Raw genomic sequence first — 22,384 nt, 5'->3', positions numbered from 1 at the left:
CCCCCAAATCTGTGCCTTTGTGTTGAGGTGAGATCATCTCCTTGGAAGTTTCTCTCCTTCTATCCCAGTAGCCCCCTGCTCTGGACGGGGTGAGTGGAGCCTAGAGCTCAGGATCCCAAAGGGCACGAGAGTACATGGGTGCTTATGCCTCCACACGTGTTCACGTGTTGGCAGCCCTTCCGCTGACCGGCCCGCGGGGGAAGCCAGGGTAGGGTTGGAGAGGTGGGATGTGTATACCACTAAGAGGGAGCTGAATAGGGTGGGGGAATAGTTCTGCCCCAGTAAGGAGATTGGGATCCTCCCTCCAAATAGGGGGGAGGGGGTCCCTTCTGCACTCATTCCCTGTCCAGGTCTGAGGGAGTTGAAATAGGACTCCATTGCAGCTGGGGGGAATGAAGTCAGACTTGCATAAGAACTTCCCAGAAGGGGCCACTGACGGGGTGATCATAGGCTAGCTGTGTGCACGTGTGTATGTGTAAGCGGGTGCATCTGGGTGTATCGGTGAATATGTGTCTCTGAGCATGCCTGTGTGCAGGTGGGTTTGTATGAAACACACTGGCACAGATGTGTGTGTGTATCTGTGTGTATCATAATGACACATGCATGATTTGTGTGTGTGTGTGTGTGTGTGTGAACTGCCTGTCTCTGGGGAGACAGATGATGTATGACTGTGCTGGCTGCTTGCTGAGCCCTCATTGATTTATCTGGGCCCATTCATCAGGGTTTAATAAAACTAAAAGACGAGCATCCATCAGCAGGGGAGGTCTGCAACAAGGTCCTGAGCCCCGATGACCTGCTCTTCTGTCCACTGTACCTATGGGGGAGGCTTCCTTGGCCCACACACAACCCTGTGATGCCTGCCAGGACACTCAGCCCAGACATCAACCCCAACCTTATGGGGGCTTGGCAGGGCTCTCTGGCTGAACTGGGTGCAGCTAGCCAGGTGTTAGGCTGGTATATACCAATACTGTGCACAGGTTGATAAAATATTGAAAAACTTCCAAGTGTCTTGTTAAATATTCTCTGCCTCAGCCCCGCTTGCTCTCCCAATTGACCTGGCCTTCTAAGACCCTCTAGAAATTCTCAGTCTAGCAAATACCCACTGGTAGGGCTAGATGCTGCCTGGAACCTGTTTCTGTGCTCCGGCCAGCCCTCTGCCCTGGCTGCTCAGTGTTTGTGCCATACCACTAGTTAAATATTTTGAATATCACCCTGACCCAAATCCTAGTCAAAGGTCTGTGGTTGGGTCTCTGAGAGGGACTGAGGCCTGGGCTCTGCAGACTGGCCATTACTTACCCATGTGTAGAATTGTTCTGTGTGCGCTCAGGAATCTACCTCCCCGGTCTCTCTGGTTTTCAGGTGCTGCGGCTGTGCTTGGCCTCCCAGGACCAGGATGTGGGCATCTTGGGTTCCTGGCTTGTGGCTGCTCAGCCTCTGGGCCACCTGCAACCACGGGGCAGACACAGGTGAGATGACTCAGGAGGAGGGCGGTGCCATAGGTTTGCCATTAGCTCCTGGAGGTACTGGGGTCCCGTGCACATATGTGGCTATGCGCTTGGGTCATCTGGGCATCATTTTATAGAAAGGACTGGAGATTGGGGTCATGGTGACCTGAGATATTTGCACTTACAAACCTAAGTGTGTGTGTGTGTGTGTGGTGAGTGTGTGTGTGTGTGTTTCTTTTTGCACATTCATGTGTCTCTGGGCCTCTGTATTGCAGCTCAGTTGCTCTGTGCATCTGTACATATTCCTGGGTCTCTGAGTGAGAGACTAACCTACTCCCTCCCCAGCACATAAATCCATGCTGTGCACAGAGTGCTGACAGGACCCATGGGGTCTGGTGGAGGTGGGGAGCTCTCCAGATGGAAGGAAACTGCATCATGAAAGAAGCCCAGGCCGCTCCAATCCTCTCTGGTGGAGAATCCGCCCTCCAGCTCACGTGCTCCCCATCTGCCGTGGCCTGCCCTGGATAAAGGGCTTGCCCAAAGGCCCAGACACTGGATGGGACAGAGAGGGGCAGCTTTCCAGGGCCTAACGCCAGAGGAAGTTGACTGGGCAACTTGCCCTGTCCTGATGGGTGGGTGCCCTTTGGGCTCAGGACTCCACTGCCTTCCCGAGCAGAAACAGTGCTCCTAAAAGCTGAATCTAGCTGAAGGTAACCGAGGTGCAGATGCGAGGAGTCTGTGCATCTGGGGTGCAGGTGACTGCCTATGGGTTGTATGTGTACATCTGTGTTTCTGTGTGTGAGTGTGTGCCTTAATCTCTCCACTGGGTCCCCTGGGAGTTGGGGCAGAGAATTTCAACATCTGTAAAGAATCCGGGCCCATAGCCAAGGGGTGAGTCACCCCTTTTTACTGCCGATGCCAAAGACAATGATAATATTTCTGTCCAGACCTGGGGGTGGGAGACTCTAGAGGGGTCATCGGGCCTAGGGATCCAAGATTCCTCCTTCCACTGGGCAGCCAGGGAGTCAAATGCCGAGCTTCTTAGGAGCTGCTTTCACTGTCCTGTCCCAGCTACCCCATCTGCATTGATAGGAAGGCCTGTTTGAATCTAGCCTCTGTTTCCCAATTTTTGCCACATTTCCCAATCCCTCTGCTTAATCATCACCAGGGAGGAGCAGGCCTGCGGCTGCCCACCTGACCCCTCGGCATCCTGGAGACCTAAATTGGCTCCTTTTCTCCGGGAGTGTTAACCCCCTTATTGTACCTGCCAGAGCCCTAAGGCCTTGAGGGTCCTTTGAGCTTGTGGTCCCCTCAGGCCCACATTCTCTTTTCACTATTTCACAAGGTAGTTATCCAGGTGAAAAGTATTTTGTTGGCTCAGACTTGTATCTGGCCTGCTTATCTGATTCTGGTGTGGGAAGTGGAACCCCACCCATAGCTGAGAATGCAGGTATAACTGCACATGGCACCCCTGGTGGCACAGGCACCCCCGACTCACACACATGCGCAGATGCACGTGCACTTGTGTATAACACTGTGTGCAAGGGCCTGACGTGTCCTTGCCCTTGACGTGCTCCTCAGTACCCCACTTAGATGCATGTCATGGAGGAATAGATATACATATACTGCTCCCCACTCTCTGAGCTGCAGGGCTGCCTGGAATTTCTCTGTTCTCTCTCTTGTGGCCTGGCCCTTGGGGGATTTGGGTACCAGGAATTCTGGTTCTGCTTGGTGTGCACTCATGTAATAACTTTGAGCCAGGCCTCAGACCCTGAGCTTCAGTCTTCCCATTTGTAGGTTGAGGTCCTCCTCTGAGGGTAGCCAGGCTCAGGCTCAGAAAGCTATCCCAAGGCGGGGTTCCAGGATAAGGGACAGAAACTTGCTCCGCCCCAGGTTCCCCAAGCAGTAGCTCAGGCTACTTCACCCTGAGCCCACCCAATGCCCTGCTGCCAATTCTCTTCCAGGTGAACAGTGCCCACTTTCACAGCAAGAAGGACTCAGGTTGGAACACAGAAGTGACTTATCGACCAACGTGACTGGTGAGTGCCTGTCTCACCCTCTTGTTCCCCTTCCACCATCATCCTGGCGTAGCCTGTAACCCTCCTCACCTGCCCAGCTGAGCTCTCCCCTGCTGTCTCCCCAAAGGCTTCAACCTCATCCGCAGACTCAGCCTCATGAAGACATCTGCCATCAAGAAGATCCGAAACCCCAAGGGGCCTCTCATCCTGCGACTGGGGGCGGCCGCCCTCACCCAGCCCACTCGGTAACGTCCCCAGTGTGACTGCTGGGCACCGGTGCTGATCTCAGCCACACTCCCTGGCAACTCTGGATGTGGGGCCCAAGCCCAGGGGCACCTCTGGGTCATTTAATCCCATCCCCTGCCAGGAGCCAACCTGGTCTCCTCCCCTGGGTGTGAAGAGTAGGTACCTGGCAGTACCTGGCAGACCCCCCTTGTCCCTCCTTTATCTCTGACTGGCAGTGGGTGGGAACAGGATTGCATCAAATGGGCACCAGAAGGACCCCAGGATGGGGGTGGGAACCTGGCAAGAGCTGTGTGCGTGCATCCACATGTGTGAAGTCCAAATTCCCGCAAACGCCTGGGTGGTCTGGCCCTGCTGACCTTCCAGCCTTATCTTCCTAAGTGTTCCCCTTTCTTTCTTCTGCTCTGGCCATGTTGAACCTTCTTCATCTTTTTTCAGCATCTCTCCTCCCACCCCAGGCCAGACTATTCTCCCTAAGGCATCCTGAATTCCTGGGAAGCGCTTACCACAATTGCAAAGAAACAGTGCACTAGTCATTCTGATTCTTGTTTATGGTCTGCCCATCCCAACCTCTCGCAGACTTGAAGGCTCCACCAGGGCAGCCCCCTTCTCTGTTTTCCCACTTTTATTCCTGTAGCCAAACCCGTGTCTGGTGTGTAGGAGGCACTCAGATGCCTGGAGTGAGTGGATACGTATGTGTGTGTCGGCTTGAGGGGTGGGCCTGCATGTTGTCTCACTGCCTCTTGTGGGTTCAGCAACCCCAAGGGCCCAGGGTGGGCGCAAGTGGTCTCTCTCCTGAGCCTCAGGGTACCTTTCCCACTCCCCCTAGACGAGTATTCCCTCAAGGCCTCCCCCAGGAGTTTGCCCTGGTGCTGACAATATTGCTGAAGAAACACACTCACCACAACACGTGGTATTTATTTCAAGTGACTGATGGAGATGGGTACCCACAGGTGAGCTGGAACCCCACTCCCACCCCCATTGCTCTTGGATGTGAGCAGCTAACCAGCCAACTTCTGTCCCAGTTTGTGATTTCTGGAGCCTTCCCCTCCGTCTCCAGGCCTAGCCTCAAGGCCGCCCACACTCCAGCAGCTCCTCGCCAGTCCTTTCAAGCTGGACTGCTCTGTGACCCAGCCAGCTTTCTGGTTTCCCCTCCTGGGAATGTGTTCAAGGGCCCTTAACTTTTCCCTGTTCTGGCTCTGGACCCTGATTCTCTTTCTGCTCCTTCCTGAATTCCACACAGATTTCCCTGGAAGTCAACAGCCAAGAGCGGAGTCTGGAGCTCCGGGCCCGGGGCCAAGATGGGGACTTTGTGTCCTGCATCTTTCCGGTGCCCCAGCTTTTCGACCTGCGTTGGCACAAGCTGATGCTGAGTGTGGCAGAACGTGTTGCCTCCCTGCATGTGGACTGCGCCTCGGCCTCCTCCCAGCCTCTGGGGCCCCGGCAGCCCATGCGGCCCGTGGGCCATGTATTTCTGGGCTTGGATGCTGAACAAGGCAAGCCCGTGTCGGTGAGTGCCAGATGGGCTCTGGCATCTGCTCCCGCCTTCTGGAACTTGAATGAATCCCCTGCATCTGACCACAACCTTTCCTTGCCCAGAATCCTCTCATGGTTTCCCATTGCCTTCAGATGCAGTCTAAACAGTAACGTGGCATTCAAGGCCTTCATGATCCAGTCCCTGTAAATGTCTCTACTGTCATCTTGCTTTCTGTCTCTCCATGCAGTTCTGCTCTAGTCAGTTCCATGCTAGTCATCCATCTCACCTAGCACGTCCTCACCTCCATGCCTTTGCCTATGCAGTTCCCTCCTTGCTCACCCATCTGCTTGTCCTTCAGCGCCCAAATGCATGGGAAGCCCCCCTCTGCTGTTCCTCTGGGCCTCCCTCCTCTCCCTCTTTCTTGCACGTGCCATTTTGTTTTGCTTTTGGTGACAGCCCTATCCTCGATGGTCTCCCAGGCCAGCATGGAAGCCCTCTGAGGTCAAATTCTGGGGTGGCGCTACCTCTGTGTCTTATTGGGGGCTGGAATACAGAGCTGGCCCCCCTGGATAAATAAAATGAGACTGACTTGTGTGCCCCTGCAGTTTGACCTTCAGCAGGCTCACATCTACTGTGACCCGGAACTCGTGCTGGAAGAGGGCTGCTGTGAGATTTTACCAGGAGGGGTGAGTGGCCGGTCCTAGCATAGATGGGGGCCTTGGGGCTCTGCCCAGGGGTCCCAGATGCTGGAGATGGAGGCCTGCAAAGGGTATGCCTCGGGGGGTTCTTAGGCTATGTCAGTTGGTAGGGGAGCCTGCCTTCTGTCCTGACCCTGTTCTTTCCCCTCCACTGGGCAGTGCCCCCCAGAGACCTCCAAGGCCCGCCGGGATACCCAGAGCAATGAGCTCATCGAGATCAATCCACAGACTGAGGGCAAGGTCTACACCCGCTGCTTTTGCCTGGAGGAGCCTCAAAACAGCAAGGTGAGTAGGCATGAGCAGGCACAAGGGAGACTACCACTCCCATGACCTGACTGAGGTGTGCCACTAGGGTCAGTTGGTCACGTGCCTGGGGCAGGGAGGGCAAACTGGCAGACCCGCCTATTTGTTTATTATCCAATAGAGAGGCAGAGAGCCCACTGGGTGACCCTGTGTCCTGCCTATTGGCATCGAGAGTTGTGTCTGTCTAGTTCTGGCACTACCCAGATGCTCAGTGATGCCACCCCAAACCCCTCCCATGAGGGCAGCACCAGTGTTGCACCCAAAGACAGTTTCTTCAGGGCAGGGATACCTGGGGTCGGAGGCCAGGGCACACAGCTTCCCTCTGGGCTTACCCATTCTCCTGGGCCCAGCACCATGGCCAGCTGCCCTGCCCACTCTCAGGTTCTTTAGAGGTGGCAGGGAAGCCCAGTTCTTCCCTTAACCCCACCCCCTGACTGGGCAGTCTCCCTGCCCACTGGGCATTGTGCCCAGCCTTGGCCGCAGAGACACAGGATCCCATTGATTCATGGTCTTATTTTCTCTGATATCACGTGGGTAGGGGAAAAGTAGGGGGGCTGTGTGGGTGCCAGGGGTCTGAGCAGGCTCTTGATGCCCTCATAGGTGCCAAATTTCAGACTGAGGGGGTACCTGGGGCCCATGCCCCTACCTGGGTACCTCTTTTATGTGGTGCCTCTGGAAGCATTCCCTTTTGCTCATCTGCCTAGGTGGATGCCCAGCTGACGGGAAGAATCAGCCAGAAAGCAGAGCAGGGAACAAAGGTAGGAATGGTGGCTGGGAGGAGGAGCCTGCGGTGCCCTCTGTCTGCCCTCTATACACCCCTTTAATTAGACATTCTGCACCTACGCTCTTCCTACCTGCCCCCACTCTTGGACAGAGCTTAGGCTAGGTAGGTGCCAGCTCTGGGAAGGAAGGATGAGTGGGGGCGAGACAAACATCGTACCTGGCACTCTTAGGGCACCCTCCTAGGTTCTTGGGTTGGGGTGTTGGAAGCACCCTCCATTCCTGCCCTTTCTCAGGCCCATCCGGAGACAGCAGCCGATGATGCAAGCCTCCAATCTAGACTGCAAAAGGGGCTTGGTTGAGGAGGTGCCAGCACGAACTCTTCACAAAAGGCTTTGTGGACAGGAGCCTGGGCATGGGGTGTGGGTAACCTGCAGCTGCCAGCATTCATTGGGACCTAGTGCTGGGCCCTGTCTGCCTGCTGCCTGTCTCTGGGGACTAGCCCTTGACACTCCTGCTGAATTGGCAGCAAATGGCCATAGGCTTCATGGGGCCCAGGCCTAGACTACAGGATCCTGGATTCTGGGTCTCTCGGCCCAACATGCAGTATGACCCAAGGTGCACTGCTGTTCTCTTCTCTTTGTCTGAAGTGGCTGTGGCTCCAGGTTGGTGGGAGTTGAGGGGCGAGGTGTGTTAATGGGAGCCCTGTCTTCGTGTTCCTGTCAGGCTCACCCAGGACACAGGTGGTGTTCTGTGCGCCTCGTGTGTGGATGGGGAAGTGGGTGGAGGAAGTTGATCCTGGGCTCTCAGAATTGACCTCCCGGCCCATTTTCCCCTTTCAGTGCCCACCCTGTGTCCACGGTGGCCGGGAGAGCAACGTGAGTGAATAGCGGGTGTTTGGGGTGGGGGTGGGGCCGGGCGCCTAGGGGTTGGCTTGGCAGCTTCCCGCTTGAGGACAAGAGGGTCTTTGTGCACTTTCACACTCCCTCCCTGCCCATTCCCCAGAGCTGGGCTTGACCCCCATCCCATCCCTGCCAAGCCAGGGCTGCGCAGAAGGACGCCTCGAGCGCTGTGATCTGGGCAATGTGTTGGGGTCCAGGGTGGAGTGGGGACGGGATAGTGGCTGGCAGGACCCAGTTTTGCACTCCCTGCGAGCACTCGGGCCCACTCAGCTGGAGGACTTCATGCGCCATGTTAAAGGTCTAAAAGGAGAAAAGCAGGCTGAGGGCGACAGAGCCCAGTGCTGAACTCCCAGACACATGTTGGCTTAGGGGCTCACCTCCTATGCCTCTCTAGCCCCCTGACCTAGCCTCCCTCTGGGGGTCCAGAAGGACAAGGGGCTCACTGTGAGCCCCACTGGAACCAACTGCCTCTTCTGTGGGGAGCCTGGCTCTTTCCCATGAGCTGACATGCTGAGTTGACAGGCCACCCTGCCCACAGAGACCACGCCCGCTCCTCTCAGCTCTAAGTCCCCAACCTTGAGGGACATCCAGAAGTACCCACTTTATTGCCTGCCCCTCTTTCCATCTAGTCCTCCCACAAAATCTGGTGAGGCTGATGGTCCCCAGATACGCAGGGGTTACCATGGCAACCGAGCTGTCGTATTATCCTAGCCAAAGCCCCACAGGTTAGAGAAGGTAGGTGAGCCCTCTCTGCAAGGTTGACAACTTTAGGCTGTAGAGTCAGCGTCGAGTTGGTCTGGGGCAGAGCAGGGACGGGAATTCAGGCTGTTGGTTAGCTGTGTGGCCCTGGCTAACTTGCTTGTGCTCTCTGGGCCTCTGTCTTCCTCTCCTTCTCTGAGGTGTAATGTTCTCTGCTCTGTCCTGTCAGGTCACAATTGGTCCCTCTGGCCCCAAGGTAAGTCCCAGACAGAGAAGATGACACTTTTGCCCTTTCTGGTGGTCCTAGCCCATCCCTCAGTGTGTGAAAATCCATGACTGTGTTTATAGTGGGGCTACCCAAGCCTGTGTGTATTGGAGGACATTAGAGGTGTATGTGTGTGTGTGTTGAAGAGAACAGAGAGTTGTGTGTGCATAAGAATGTTAAGAACTGCCCCTCGTGAGACCCTGCTGTGCATCGGGCCATCGGCTACACATGCACAACTATTACCTTCCTGAACCCCCTTCCACATCCCACAGGGTGCTATCATGTTGCTTCAGGGGAAACTGAGGCTCAGCCGCGCCCACGTGTGTGGCTAGGTGTGTCAGAGTGATTGTGTGTGCATGTGGCTACATATATCTCTGGGACACATGGTTGTGTGTGTGCGGCCCACTGTCGTGGGGGCAAACCCGCTTGCTGTGGGCCTGACAGAGCTGAGAGCTGTGAGTGATGGCAGTGCATGCTCAGGGGCGACAGCACTTGCGTGTGCCGTGGCATGGGGTAGGTCTTTGGAACCACTTCACGTAGGCGCTGACAGTGCCCGACTCGTTCCCAGCACTTACCTGCAAGCATCACATTTCTTCCTCACCACACCCCTTGAGGTAGGTGCTACCATGAACCCCATTTTATTGATGGAGAAACTGAGGCCCCTGGGAGCCCCATGACTTGCCTGAGCCATGTACTAGTCAGCGGTGGGGACAGGACTTGGACTCAGGCAACCAGTACTTGCGTCTCAGGTCTTGCCACTCCATGCGGGTGTGTCGTGCCATGTGCCCTGTGTAAAGGGTGTGAGCTGGAGTGCTTGGGCAGGTGTGTGGGGGAAGAGAGCCCCTCTGGCTGAGACCAAAGGTTTGCCAAACACAGCATCTGGGGGAGGTGTGGATGATGCCCTGGCCATGTGGGGGGCACATGGAGGGCCCATATGCCCCGTACATGGGGGCTGGGGCACGTGCTCATTTACACACCCATGTGTGGGAGGCAAGATCAGATTGGGGAGTGCTTCCTCTAGATTCCCTCGGGTCCCTCAGTTCCAACACCCCTTTTGGTCTCATCCTCAGGGAGGGAGAGGTGAGCAGGGCACGCCTGGCCCAGCTGGCCCCAAGGGAGAGAAAGGAGCCCGGGTAAGTGCCCCAGCCCTGCCCACCTCAGCTGGAAACCTGTGGCCTGGCCCTTTGAGGGGTCAGGGTCTTTCGAGTGTCAGTGTGTGAAAACCTCTGTGTTCTAAGGGCACCGGGACTATGGGGTCCCTGGGCCCAGCCCTGACCCCTTGTTCCCTAACCCCAGGGCAGTGACTGTGTCCGCATCGCCCCGGATGCCCCACTTCAGGTAAGACCTGGAGGTCAGGCCTGCTTCAGGACCAATATGGGGTCAGCCCCTGGGGAAGCCCATGGGGTAACCCTGGGCCACTCTCAACATCTTTTCTCCCTGTTCAGTGTGCAGAAGGCCTGAAGGGAGAGAAGGGGGAGTCAGGAGCCTTGGTGAGTGGGGGGACAGGACAGGGGAGGTAGGGTCCTGGCCCAGCCTCATCCTTCTTTCTTACCCCTCCTTTGTGTCCCCTCATCTCAGGGGCCCTCAGGACTCCCAGGCTCCACCGGCCAGAAGGTAATAAGTCTGGATGGGGAGCAATGGGTGCCAAGGAGGGACATGAGAAGGGAGGTGTTCGGCGTCATCCCAGAGGTTGGGGCTCCTGGGCACAGGTCTCTCTGAAGCCTCACTCCCTGGTCGCCTGCCTTGCCCACATTCCCTCCAGATCTAGAGGGGATGCCTTAGATTCCCAGAGTGAGTGGTTGGAGTGGGCGGGAGGTTCATCCTACCTGTTGTCACCCTCCCGTGGTGACGGAAGTCACTCGGTCTTAGGGGAGGCAGAGACCACGGTGTCTCGCCCAACTGGAGGGGTTCCGGTTCTTCCAACCTCTTTCTTCCACCCCAGTCACCTTGCCTCTTCCTTCTCCAGGGCCAGAAAGGTGAGCGGGGAGATGGAGGCATCAAGGGCTCGCCAGGAAAGCCAGGCCGAGATGTACGGGCACTTGGGACCTTCCCCACTCAACCCTCACACCCCTCAGCACAGGGCCCTGAAGTGCTGGAAATTAACCAGCAGAATCTGACCCACCGCGCTTGCTCAGGCTGGAGAATAGGCACAGGGATGGGGGCTGGGGCTCCAGGAGGCAGAGAGGACCCAGATTCAAGCCCCCTGACACCCAGCCCCAGAGCCCTGACCCTGAGGTTGACCTTGAAGCACTGGGCTGGCATCTGCTCTGGGGAGGGGAGTGTGGGTGGGCAGGTGGGTGTTGGCCAGTCCCAGCAGGGACTGCTGCCCCAGGGGGTGCCAGGCCTCAGGCCATTCTTACACCCTCATCCCACCCCACAGGGTCGGCCAGGAGAGATCTGTGTTATGGGACCCAAAGGACAGAAGGTGAGTTGTGGGGGTCTGTAGAGTAGAATGTGGGTGGTGGGGCTGGGCGGCAGCTTTCTCACACCCACTTCCTGTCTGTGCCAGGGAGACCCTGGCTTTGTTGGGCCTGAGGGGCTGGCAGGAGAGCCTGGGCCACCTGGGCCCCCTGGGCTCCCTGGGATCGGGCTGCCTGGGATGCCGGTGAGTACTCCTTGGCCTTCTGCTGCCTTTCCCTCAGAGACCCTTTTCCTGCCTGGTCAGCGTGGGGAGATGAGGTTCATCCCAGGGGTTCTGGTTGGGGGAGGGGTTTGAGTAGATCTTACTGTAATGTGAAGCCCCTGGGGAGCTGCCACCTGACCGTGCTTCTGCCCTCAGGGAGATCCAGGCGGCCCACCGGGCCCTAAGGGAGACAAGGTAAGCGAGGAAGGGCATGTGGGCCTGTGGGGGGCTGTCTGCGCAGTGGGAGGAGAGAGGGAATGAGGAGGGGGCAGGCATGTGGAGGGAGGGAGGGGAGAACCAGGCTTTGGGCTGAGGATATCGGGTTCTGCTCAGCCAGGTCCCTGTCGGGGAGTGCCCCATTCCAGGGCTTGCTGATGTGGGAGCCTTGGCCTGCGTTCCAGGCGTGGCGGTGGGCGGGCCCAAGTCTGGTAACAAACAAAGAGGCCTTAACTGCAGGGCCCAAGCTCGTTTTAGGACCTTGCGCCACAATGAGCAGAAAGCCTTGGCAATGTCCATCTGTCTGTCTGCTGTGACTCTTCTGGGGTCACCCAGACCACCTCCCCTCCCACTGCACCAGGGAAGGGGGACTCAGAAGCACCATGTTCTCCCCTCCTTGGTGACCAGAAGGACTTAGGCTAGACATGAAGAGGGACAGGTGCCTGGAAGAAGGGAGTGCTTGCTGAACAAACAGATCCAGAGGAAACGGGAGATTTGGCAGAGATTGTCCTGCTACCCAGAGAGGGGACTTGGGATGGGCCAAGGGTAAATGGGTTGGGGTCAGGCCAGGAATCTGCTCCTTAACCCTTCTCTGACCGCAGGGCAGTTCTGGGATGCCGGGAAAGGAAGGTCCTGGTGGGAAGCCGGTGAGTGGCCCCAATTCGGTAGGGGGTGTTGCTATCCTTCTCACCCAGGTCCACTGTCCCAAGGACTCGAGAGGGAGGGGGCTACATCCTGGGGCTCTCCCTTGCATGCTCTGGCACTAACACTACTTCTCCAACAGGGCAAGCCAGGCGTGCCAGGGCTGAAAGGAGAGAAGGTGAGTGTCAGGCCTCGGGTAGAGATGGGAGTGGGGGCCTGTCTCCAAAGATGACACTGAGCACCCAGCCCCCTGGCCCCGGGATGCTAGATCTTCCAGAGGATACCCTACATCTTTGTTCCTACAGCGTGTGTGTGATTATACCACAAAGATCCCAGCTTGGGAATTTAACCACTGGGTTCAAATCCTGCCTCTGCCACACACGTGATTTGTGAATGTGGCAAGCAATTAGCTAGCTCTGTCTTCATCCAAGTTTCCACATCTAAATGGGACACAGTAAACAGGACCCAATAATTTCTTACGGCTGGTTGTGAGGGTGTAGTTTTGTGGTGTGCGGGAATTATTGAGTGAGTGAGTCTGCTGACCAGGAAGCTCTTCCAGTGTTCCTGCTGTTTGCTGTGACATTGGGGGTGGGCGCTTGCCCACCCACTATCTCGAGCAGGGTGGGCATGAGGCTCCTTACCTTCCCCGGGGTCTTAGCCCTACCCAGTCCACTCAAGATTGTTCTCTTCTGCTAGGGTGACCCCTGTGAAGTGTGCCCGACTCTGCCTGAGGGGTTCCAGAACTTCCTGGGGCTCCCTGGAAAGCCAGGGCCAAAGGGGGAGCCTGGTGATCCTGCACCAGCCAGGGTGAGTGCTCACTAACAAGCCTGTGGGCATGACCATGGAGAGGAGCTGGGCAGAGGGACTGGGTACTTCTGGCAGCCATAGAGATTAAGGGCTGAGGGTCCAGGCTCCCAACATTCTGGGTCAGGGAATGAGCCATAGAGTTCAGGGCTAGGCTAGAAGGTTGCCCATGAAGTCTCCATGGCAACTCCACAGAGTATATTTGATAAGGTTCCAGGATGCCTTTTGGGCAAGTTGGGGTGGAGCCATCCCTTATAGTGAGCAAGGCTATGCCCTCTTCCTGGGAGTGGGTATTGGTTGGGATGGAGCATGGGGTGGGTGTAGCTGGATTAGGGTCCTCGCCAGGAGGCCCCACTCCACTCACTCACAGACCCTTTCTTCCAGGATGGCCTGGGAGCTATTGGACAAAAAGGTGATCGGGTACGTACAGGAACTTTCTGGTGGGGTAACTTAGCCTGGCTTTGTTTCTTTCATCTGTTACATGGGTTGATGTGCCCTGGCTCTGTGGTGATGACCTTGAACTCCAAAGGACCCCTGGGTGTTTGAAGGGTTTGTGGTGTGTGACATTGTTGTCCTCATATATGACTAGGAAGTCTGGAGTTCCCCAATACTTCCAGTCCTAGCCCCTAACTTTTCTCCCTGCAGGGGGACCCTGGCATTCAAGGCCTCAAAGGAGAGAAGGTAAGGGGCACCTGGTCTTCTAGCCACCCCTGACTTCTGGGATCCTTTCTGATCTTCCCTTCTTTCCCCAGGGGGAGTCCTGCTCATCCTGCAGATCAGTTGGAGAGGCCCACGGGCTCTCTAAAGGGGGCCCCCTCACCTTGGGTGTGCCTGGCCTTCCGGTGAGTGACTGCGTCCTCCCAGCCCAGCCCAGTCTGATCCATCCTTGCCACCCTGGTAGCCTCCCTGGCTCAAGGTTGACAACAGGAGGGAAGTCCCTAAGCAAGTGGGCCAGCTGGTTCCCTCCTTCTGTCCCTCCACTGCCTCCAGGGTCACATGCTCTGGGGCTCGCTCTCAGAATCACTGAGTAGTGCCTAGTTGGATGGCAGAAGTCATTGTCAGCTGCCTGCTGTGTGTGGGACTCAGAATCCCAGGCCTGTCTCTCCCGTTATGGGTGGGCACTGGACCCCTGAAGTCTTGGGGGGAATGGGATTGAAGAGATGCTGTAACTGCTTTTGTTTTTCAGGGGAGAGTTGGGGCTCCAGGGCCAACAGGGCTGAAAGGAGAGAAGGTAAGACCTGGGTTATTTGTCAGGGATTCAGGGCTCCTTGGCAGGGAGGCAGCAGAAGGGGGGCCCTGGGTGGGGAATAGGCCAATATGGATAAGAGATCAAACTTAATCCACAGTGATGAGCGCATCGGTGTTTCCATACTACAGTCCAAGAATTTACTTCTGAGAGCCTTCATGTTCTCCAAGAGAATTCCTTAGTGTTGTATTTTTAATTTATTGATAACCTAAAACAATTAGAACATTCAAGACTTTTTTAAAAAGATTTATTTATTTATGCATACAAGAGCTTAGGTACAGGACAGAGGTGTCGGGGGTGAGAGGATCCACCAGAGACAGAGCGGGGAGCAGAACAGGCAGACTGATGAAATACACTGCTGAGGGGAGCAGCGGGTGAGACAGGAGAGGTCTGCTGCGCCATGTGGTGACCTCCTGGACGGGGATCGAACTTGTGCTGCAGAGGTTGCAGACAGCTTCATAGGTTATGTCTTAACCCCTTGTGCCGCCAGGAAGACCCACCTTCAAGATTTTTATAATAAAATCTCCAAGTGCTTGTACTTGTGTTAACCTGTGTCCTCATCCCCAAGCCTCATGGGTTCCATTATTCCCATTTTACAGAAGAGGAAGTGGAGACAGGAAAGGCCAAATAAATTGCCCAAGGCCACCCTGGTGCTTGGGTGTAAACCAGGATTTGAGCCCAGAAAGACTGGCTCCAGATTCTGTAGGCTTCACCTTCTTCTCCATTTCAGTGCCCTTATTAATGTTTATGTTTTCGATTGCAATGGGGACAAATGACAGCATTGAACTTGGCATGCAGTGTTACCCAAGTGAGGGGCTCTGTGGGCATCTGAGCATTCCAAAGTGAGAAACCCATGTTCAGACTCAGCCCCACCAGGCGAACCAGGCTTTCTATTTCTCCAGTGGAGTGTTTGCATCCCCAGCCCACACCTGCTTCCTCTTCCAGGCTTCTCCATCTCAGGAGATGGCTTATCCCCAGCTCCTCAAACCCCAAAGCTGATGGCATTTTTGCTGCCTCCCTTCCCCAGGGCATCTCCTGCATCTGCCAGTACTACCAACAGCATCTCTCTCCTCTCCCACTGCTTCCCTCCACCTCCATTACCTCCACCTTAGTCTCGGGCCCATCACCTCTTACTTGGATTGTGGTGGCAGCCCTGTGGCCGGCCTGCCCGCGCAGCCTCTGCAACTCCTGAAGGGTCCATTTTTTGTTCAGTAACTCATGTGACTTTGCAAAAAGACCTCCAAGGATGTTATTTCCCTGCTTAGAACCCTTCTGTGGTGCCTGTAAGGCCTAACAAGAGCCTGACCAGCTGCTCTGCCTGCTCCTTAGGCCCGCCTGCTTCTCTGTTTGCCTTGCTCAGATGCACAGCCCACCTCCCGTTCTGGAAAATCTCAAGACTGCGCCCACCTCTGAGATGTTGTCCTCATGCTCCCACTGTCTAGAACAGTCTCCCTGTCTACCTCCCCTTCTTCTTCACTGGCTGACCTTATTACCATCTTTCTGATGGTAATTGTGGCTGACACTTCTCTGACTAAAATGGCCTCCCACCAGCGTTGTCTCATCCCCTTCTCTCTCTCCCAGCATTCATCACTATTTACAGTTACTATAATTTAAATCGTTCTTGTCTCCCACAAGCATGTAAGCTTCGTAGGCAGCGTGCTCCATACAGGCACCTTGTCCAGTGCGCAGCTCGGGGAGGTGTCTAGGGAGTCACTGCAGGATAAACAGATTCATCATCTTCATGTGCTGGGTCAGGGCTGGGCATCTATAGGCTGGTCACAGTCTCCCCTGGAGACCTTGGAGAAACCCTTGTCCTCTGTGGGCCTCCATTTTCCTGGTCAGGAAATGAGGGGCAGGGGTGGTTAGGCAGTAATCTAAAGTTCCTAACGGGGCTACTTTGGGGTTTGATTGACATAGCTCTGCACCTCCCCACGCTGACCCTGTATTCTCTGCTTTCTCTCAGGGTAGCCTCGGGGAAGCAGGGCCAGCTGGAAGTCCGGTAAGTTTGCTTTGGGTGGCAACAGCCCTGCAGGAAGGACAGGTGAGGGTGCTGCCTGCCTCCAGCATGGAGATGATCGAGCTGGCCTGTGCCTCTGTGGGTGCAGGCAGTTGCTGGGCATCACCCCTGGCTTTTTATCACCTAGGGACTGCCAGGGCCAGTGGGACCAGCAGGCATCAAAGGGGAGAAGGTGAGTGGGGACACTGGCCACGCTGCAGCCAGCATGTACGTCCTGAACATACACATCTACCCCTCTATGTCGAACCTCCCCAGGGGCCCCACTGCCTGGGGACGCCACTCCATCATGTAGAGTTCAAGACCCCTGATGACTTGACTCCCCATTTCTTATCTCCCTCCCAGTCCCTTGCCCAGTAGACATGCCGTGTCAGACCCGGCTATGTCCCCAGCCCCCCATTCCAAGTCTGTCCTGTGCCCTTGCTTCACAGGGAGAGTCTTGTGAGCCATGCCTAGCCCTGCCCAAGTCTCAGGACGGAGACGGCCACATGGTGGCCTTCCCTGGCCATCCTGGAGAGAAAGGAGAGCCGGGGCCCCCAGGCTTTGGCCTACCAGGAAAACAGGTGAGTTCTAGGGCCTCTGTAGATGGGACGCCGGCAGGCAGAAGAGGAAGGAGGGGCCCTGCCTGGTTGGCTGGATTTCTGGGGCCGAGGGGTCAGTGCCTCTGTGCCCAGAGGGAGCTGGCCTGCCAGGCCTCCCCCTTTGGCTTGGGACACAGCAAGGCAGGGCGGGCAGAAAGAGCACCAACCTGGGCCCAGGCAGGGAGGGCTTCAAGCTCCTCCGTTTATTGACTTTGACTCAAGCAAGCAGCTTCCGTCTTTGTGCCTGTTTCCCATGCGTGGTGGTGGTGCTGGAAAGCCGGGTGATGATGTGTGCGGAACATCGAGCAGCATACAACAGGCAGCAGAAATGATAGTTACGCAGTGGTGATTATTACTGTTACTGCTTCTATTATAGCAGTGGCGCCGGCACAGTGTATACCATGGGCCACATGTACTAGTTCCTCTCATCTAAAAAAAAAAAAAAAAAAAAAAATCCTACGGCGTAGAAGCCTATGCTATTTTTTATTATCTGCATTTAACAGATGTGGAAACTGAGGCACAGAAAAGTTAGGGAGCTGGCCCACAGTCACCCAGGCAGGAATTGGGTCTCTTCTTTTAATCTCACAACACTGCTTCACTGGGATGAGAGCAGAGATTTTTGTCTGTTTTGTGTCCTGCTGTATTCCCTGGGTCCAACACAGTGGCAGACACGTGGGGGCATTCGGTATGAGTGAACAGGTGCTGGCAATGCTTTCTCCTCAGGGCAAGGCTGGAGAGCGTGGACTGAAGGGGCAGAAGGTGAGCGAATCTCGGGGGCCTCTTAGACAGGCTCACCACCTCCTTCCCCTCACTTCCCTGGCCCGACTCCCACTCCCTGTCCAGCCCCAGCGGAGGGCTCTGAGTGCCTGCAGGAGCCCCCAGCTGGACCACCTCCCTCAGCCCTCCGTGACTCCTACTCCTTACAGGGTGATGCTGGGTATCCCGGAGATCCTGGAACACCGGGCACCATGGGGCAGCCGGGACTGTCGGGCGAGCCTGGGGTTCGGGGCCCTATGGGGCCAAAAGGAGAGAAGGTCAGTCAGGCAGGGGTCAGTTTATGGCTTGAGCATGAAGAAATCAGGCTGAGAGCTAATGAGTGAAAGGACTGTGGGTCAGGCTGAGAGCGAGATCACTGGGGGGAGCAGGGAGGAGCACTGGGAGTGTCAGGGGCCTTTTTGATTTCCCAGGCTGAGGGGAAGGCAGAGCTCTCAGAAGGACTGTGGCCTGGCTGCCAGCCCTGGCCCTCCAGCCCTGATCCTGCCTGTCTCTAATCAGGGTGATGGCTGCACTGCCTGCCCCAGCCTGCAGGGGGTGCCAACAGACATGGCAGGATTGCCTGGGATGCGGGGCCCCAAAGGAGAGCCTGGCCCTGAAGGTGTGGGTCGACCTGGTAAACATGTGAGTCCCCCCCCCCCCCCCCCCCCCCGCCTCTCCCCTGGCCCTTCCCTGCCTGGGCTTTGCTTTCTCTCTTTCCTGCTTTTCCCCCTATGGGGCCCATGGACCACCTTTTGTCTTTTAGGGTCAGCCGGGTCTACCAGGAGTTCAGGGGCCCCCAGGACTGAAGGGTGTACAGGTATGTGTGCGTGGGGATGGGGAGATCCATGGGGGCAGTGGGGCTGGAGTGTGGAATGGAGACCAGCTACGGCACAGGGAGGAAGCAGAGGTGGGGTGGGGAGGAAGAGGGTCTGGGGTAGAGGGGAAGGGTGATTGGGAAACCTCAAGATGAGAATTGTCCTTCTGTCTCTTCAGGGAGAGCCTGGGCCTCCAGGAAAGGGAGTCCAGGGGCCCCAGGTGAGTCTCCAGCCTTACCTGTCCCTCCCCTCCCCCAACACTCCCATTAACCAGACACCCACTCCCATTGGCCCCTCAAACCACAGAGCTCCCCCTGCCCCCAAATGCTCAAGAGCACAGCTGTGGCTTAAGGAGCTGGGCCATAGTCCTGACCTGTGGTTGCTTTTATTACTTCTGACCTTGGCTCTGACCCCTCATCCTCCAAACCTCAGGGTTTTCTTGGAAACCTCTCCTGAGTTTGGGCTGGCAGATAGTGCACCCCAGACCGGGTCTCCATGGGTTGGGGGTGTAAGGCAGCTTGGCTTGGGCAGCCATGGCTCAGTCTGCCTTCTCTGACTTGCAGGGAGAGCCTGGGGCCCCGGGTTTGCCTGGCATTCAGGTACGTCTGCCTTGGGCCTGGAGGAAGGGGACGGGCCATTCTAGGATAGGATGGCTAAGTGCTTCCATATGCAGGGGCTTCTGGGACCTCGCGGACCACCCGGCCCCACTGGAGAGAAGGGTGCCAAGGTGAGCATATGCCTCTTTGAGTGCTAGGTCTGCAGTACTTGGAGTGCACTTGTGGTTGGGCACAGTGGGAGCTAAGTGATGCCTGCCAGGGCTGCTCTGACCCAGCCTGGTGCATCTCACCTGTTGGATTACCCTGTACCCTTTGTCCTCCCTCTTCACAGGGATCTCCAGGCCTGAAAGGAGCCACTGGACCTATGGGACCTCCTGGTGCTGGTGTCTCTGGGCCTCCGGTAAGGGTCCTCTCTGTGCTCCATGTTGGACCAAACTCTGCTATGGAGGGGGCACATCCCAGCAGCCCGGGGGCATGAGGAGAGGGGCCTTGGCCAGGCCCAGCCTTGGGAAAGGAAGACTGCACTTTTGGGGGGACTATTTTAGTACAGGGTTTAGTACTCAGTTTATCACTGTTCACAAGGTAGCAGTGCTCAGGATTATCATAACATCTGAATAATGGTGATACCTGTCACCACCGTGATGCCGACCATCTTGTGTCTAGCAGTGATCTAACTAAGGCCCAGTGCTAAGCTCTAAACAAAGAGCAGTTCATTGACACCACAGCAGTCCTGCAAGGGAAAGGCTGGATTTGTTCCCATTTCACAGGTAAGGAAACTGAAGGCCAGAAAGGGAAGAGGCAGAGTCAGGACTTGAACGCAGGTCTCTCCAACTCGACGCCCATAAGCCCATATTAACTCTTCCACCCCTGCTCAGGGTCATCTAAACTGGAGCTGCCCAGTGGCAGCATGCTGGAGATGTGCTGTCCTGTCCTGTCCCAGGCAGGAAGGTGGAAAGGTGGCCCAGTGGGAAGGTGGCGTGTCCCATGTCCCTGCGCAGCCACTAGCCGCATGTGGAAACTAGCCAGTGTAACTGAAAATTCATGAACATTTAAAATTTCCTTTAATTTTAATTAATTTACATTTAAATAGCCACACGTAGCTGGTGGCCACCGTCCTGGGACAGCATGGGTCTCTCCAGACAAGCAGACCCTCCAGCCTCATTACCCCCAGAGACCTTCCTTTTATTACTGCCCCCCTCAGTGAGTCCCATTTCAAAAGATGTGCCTATTGAACAAATGGCACAGATTAAGTAATAATAAATGCATCATCTCATTTTCATTCATCAAAGACCTGTATAATAGTCAGCTTCTACTCCACATGAACGCACTAGAACCTTACAAGATGATATAATTCCAGCCTAAATCAAGAAATGCTACGTTTCAGCCAGTCTGTGCCAGGCCAACTCTTGGGCAAATGTGTAATTTTTCTTGGGCTCTTGGAAGTGTTCAGAGTAGCCTGGTAAATGTGTGCTAATCTACCTTCGTGACTCACTAGAGAAATTCCAGCTCCAGTTTGCGGTCCCCGATAAATTCCTTCGGAGGGGGCACGAAACCTGGAGGGGCCAAGGACCCCTCTGTGTAACCCAGTGGAGCTGGACAGCCTGGGTCCCTGCCTGTGTCGGGGGCCCTAGGGTGAAGCAGAGGTCAGGGTGAAGGTAGTCCTGGTCCTTTGAGGCCTCAGGTCCCTGTGGGGTGGAGTGTCCCACAATCAGGCAGCCATCGGCGTGTCCCTGCACAGCCAGCCTGGCCTCTCCGGACCTTCTTCTCCAGCTGAATCCCATCTGGGAGGCCTCCCTCCCCCTGCCCACACTCTGCTCCTTGTGTGACCCCAGGCAAGTGACGCTTCTTGGTTTCCAATTCCTTGTTGACAAAATAGAGGCCTAAGTTCCTGTCTCCCCATTTAGTGAATTAAGATGATGTCTGCGATAGAGAGGGTGTGTCCAGCAGTGACACAGAGTGTCAGCAGAGTGTCCTGCACTCACGGGAAAGGAGAGAGCAGGGATTTGGGACACACACATCTGGGTGCAGTTGTGCTGTTGGGTCTATTACAAAATCTCTTTTGGCCTCAGTTTCCTCATCTTTAAAACAGCACAATAGTGCCCTGTGGGGCTGGGAGCAGGGGTTGCATTCAGGGTCCTCTAACAGGCCCTCAGCTTGGTGTCTGATACCCCATGGGGCTCAGGAGATGCCTGTCTTCCTCTTCTCCTCATCTCCTGTGCCTCAGCTGCCTCCTCTTGAAAGAGGGCACTGGGTTGAGGGCTTGTGTGTCCTATTACCTTTACCCGCGGGTGGGGGCAGACAGCTGCTGCTGCCCCTCGGTGTCCACTGAGCCTGGGTTCTCTCCCTGCAGGGCCCTGATGGGCAGCAAGGACAGACTGGACTTCCAGGAGCCAGAGGGATGCCAGTGAGTACAGTGTCTTGGGGCCTCAGGAAGCCACAGCTGGCCCAGCCTCTCCACCCCAATCTACTCACCTCCTTGTGTTTCTTCCCCCAGGGTGAAAAGGGTTCTCAGGGGGAGAAGGTAAGTCCCCAGGTCTGGCAGATAATCTGGGGATATTAGCAGCCTGCAGGCCTGCTGGCTGGGGAGCCTATGCGCCTGGGGCTGCCTGAGCTACAGGAAGGGAACCGAGGCACCCGTCATCTTGGTTACCTGCCACCCACCTGCTCCCTGGTCCCAGAAACAGGGGCACCAGACACTTTCCACTTTACCTGGATGCTGCCCAGTGCTCCCCCAGGATCCCAGGAGACCCAGAGAGCAACAAGACCTCCTTGGGGGGGCAGCTGCATTTTCAAATGGAGCCTGAGTCGGAGGACAGGGCAGCAACTGGGTTGGAGAGGACTAGTAGGGAGAGGGCATAGCTGTGAGGGCCTGGGAGAGAAGGGCATGGCAGGCTGGCTGCCAAGGGGCATGGGGGCTGCGACTGACCGAGGCTCCCTGGGCAGCGGCAGGGATGATGAAACCGAAAGCAGCAGTAACAGCAGTGGCAGTTTGTTGAGCGCTTGCCAGGTGGCAGGAGCTGTGTGTCAAGCCATTCCCTCTTCATGACAGTCTGTGTGTTTGGTGTTATTATCCCCTTTTCACAGAGGAGGAGACTGAGGTTCTGGGAGGGCGAACAGAATGCTCCGGGGCATGATCATAAGAGGCAGATCCTAGACTTGACCCTGCCTTATCACGAGAACCCAGGCTGCCTCCCTGCTGCCTGTTTCCAGAAGGTGCTCCATCCTTGCCCCTCTGAGAAAGGCTCTTGTCATTTCAGGGTGAGCCAGGGGAGTGCTCTTGCCCCTCCCGAGGAGACCCCATCTTCGCTGGCATGCCGGTAAGTTGAGAGTCTCACCCCTGCTGGGGGAGAGGCCCAGCTT

General features: G+C 56.2%; 1 protein-coding gene across 9 annotated transcripts in view; it reads left to right on the top strand.

The window, feature by feature from the left end:
• Positions 1-22,384, top strand: part of COL16A1 (collagen type XVI alpha 1 chain) — a 57,921-nt gene that overhangs the window by 10,311 nt on the left and 25,226 nt on the right. For 8 of the 9 annotated variants that reach the window (XM_037500951.2, XM_037500950.2, XM_037500949.2 and 5 more), the window contains 39 exons: positions 1,360-1,466; positions 3,410-3,484; positions 3,591-3,708; positions 4,536-4,659; positions 4,950-5,216; positions 5,789-5,869; positions 6,041-6,166; positions 6,889-6,942; positions 7,747-7,782; positions 8,735-8,761; positions 9,841-9,903; positions 10,067-10,108; positions 10,216-10,260; positions 10,349-10,384; positions 10,737-10,799; positions 11,151-11,195; positions 11,280-11,375; positions 11,550-11,588; positions 12,212-12,256; positions 12,394-12,429; positions 12,948-13,058; positions 13,440-13,475; positions 13,701-13,736; positions 13,808-13,897; positions 14,242-14,286; positions 16,265-16,300; positions 16,446-16,490; positions 16,747-16,878; positions 17,620-17,655; positions 17,823-17,930; positions 18,172-18,294; positions 18,416-18,469; positions 18,646-18,687; positions 19,031-19,066; positions 19,141-19,194; positions 19,356-19,424; positions 21,375-21,428; positions 21,519-21,545; positions 22,282-22,341. In XM_037500951.2, the coding sequence (XP_037356848.1) occupies positions 1,394-1,466; positions 3,410-3,484; positions 3,591-3,708; positions 4,536-4,659; positions 4,950-5,216; positions 5,789-5,869; positions 6,041-6,166; positions 6,889-6,942; positions 7,747-7,782; positions 8,735-8,761; positions 9,841-9,903; positions 10,067-10,108; positions 10,216-10,260; positions 10,349-10,384; positions 10,737-10,799; positions 11,151-11,195; positions 11,280-11,375; positions 11,550-11,588; positions 12,212-12,256; positions 12,394-12,429; positions 12,948-13,058; positions 13,440-13,475; positions 13,701-13,736; positions 13,808-13,897; positions 14,242-14,286; positions 16,265-16,300; positions 16,446-16,490; positions 16,747-16,878; positions 17,620-17,655; positions 17,823-17,930; positions 18,172-18,294; positions 18,416-18,469; positions 18,646-18,687; positions 19,031-19,066; positions 19,141-19,194; positions 19,356-19,424; positions 21,375-21,428; positions 21,519-21,545; positions 22,282-22,341 (2,685 nt within the window). In that variant the 5' untranslated portion in view covers positions 1,360-1,393. The remainder of the gene's footprint in view (positions 1-1,359; positions 1,467-3,409; positions 3,485-3,590; positions 3,709-4,535; positions 4,660-4,949; positions 5,217-5,788; positions 5,870-6,040; positions 6,167-6,888; positions 6,943-7,746; positions 7,783-8,734; positions 8,762-9,840; positions 9,904-10,066; positions 10,109-10,215; positions 10,261-10,348; positions 10,385-10,736; positions 10,800-11,150; positions 11,196-11,279; positions 11,376-11,549; positions 11,589-12,211; positions 12,257-12,393; positions 12,430-12,947; positions 13,059-13,439; positions 13,476-13,700; positions 13,737-13,807; positions 13,898-14,241; positions 14,287-16,264; positions 16,301-16,445; positions 16,491-16,746; positions 16,879-17,619; positions 17,656-17,822; positions 17,931-18,171; positions 18,295-18,415; positions 18,470-18,645; positions 18,688-19,030; positions 19,067-19,140; positions 19,195-19,355; positions 19,425-21,374; positions 21,429-21,518; positions 21,546-22,281; positions 22,342-22,384) is intronic. The other variant, XM_037500955.2, reaches the window with a different exon arrangement.

Source organism: Talpa occidentalis, unplaced genomic scaffold (genome assembly GCF_014898055.3).
Source record: "Talpa occidentalis isolate TD23 unplaced genomic scaffold, MPIMG_talOcc4v2.1 talOcc4.9, whole genome shotgun sequence".
NCBI lineage: Eukaryota > Metazoa > Chordata > Mammalia > Eulipotyphla > Talpidae > Talpa > Talpa occidentalis.
The sequence above is the reverse complement of the archived record's forward strand: the minus strand, read 5'-3'. Positions and strand labels throughout refer to the sequence as shown.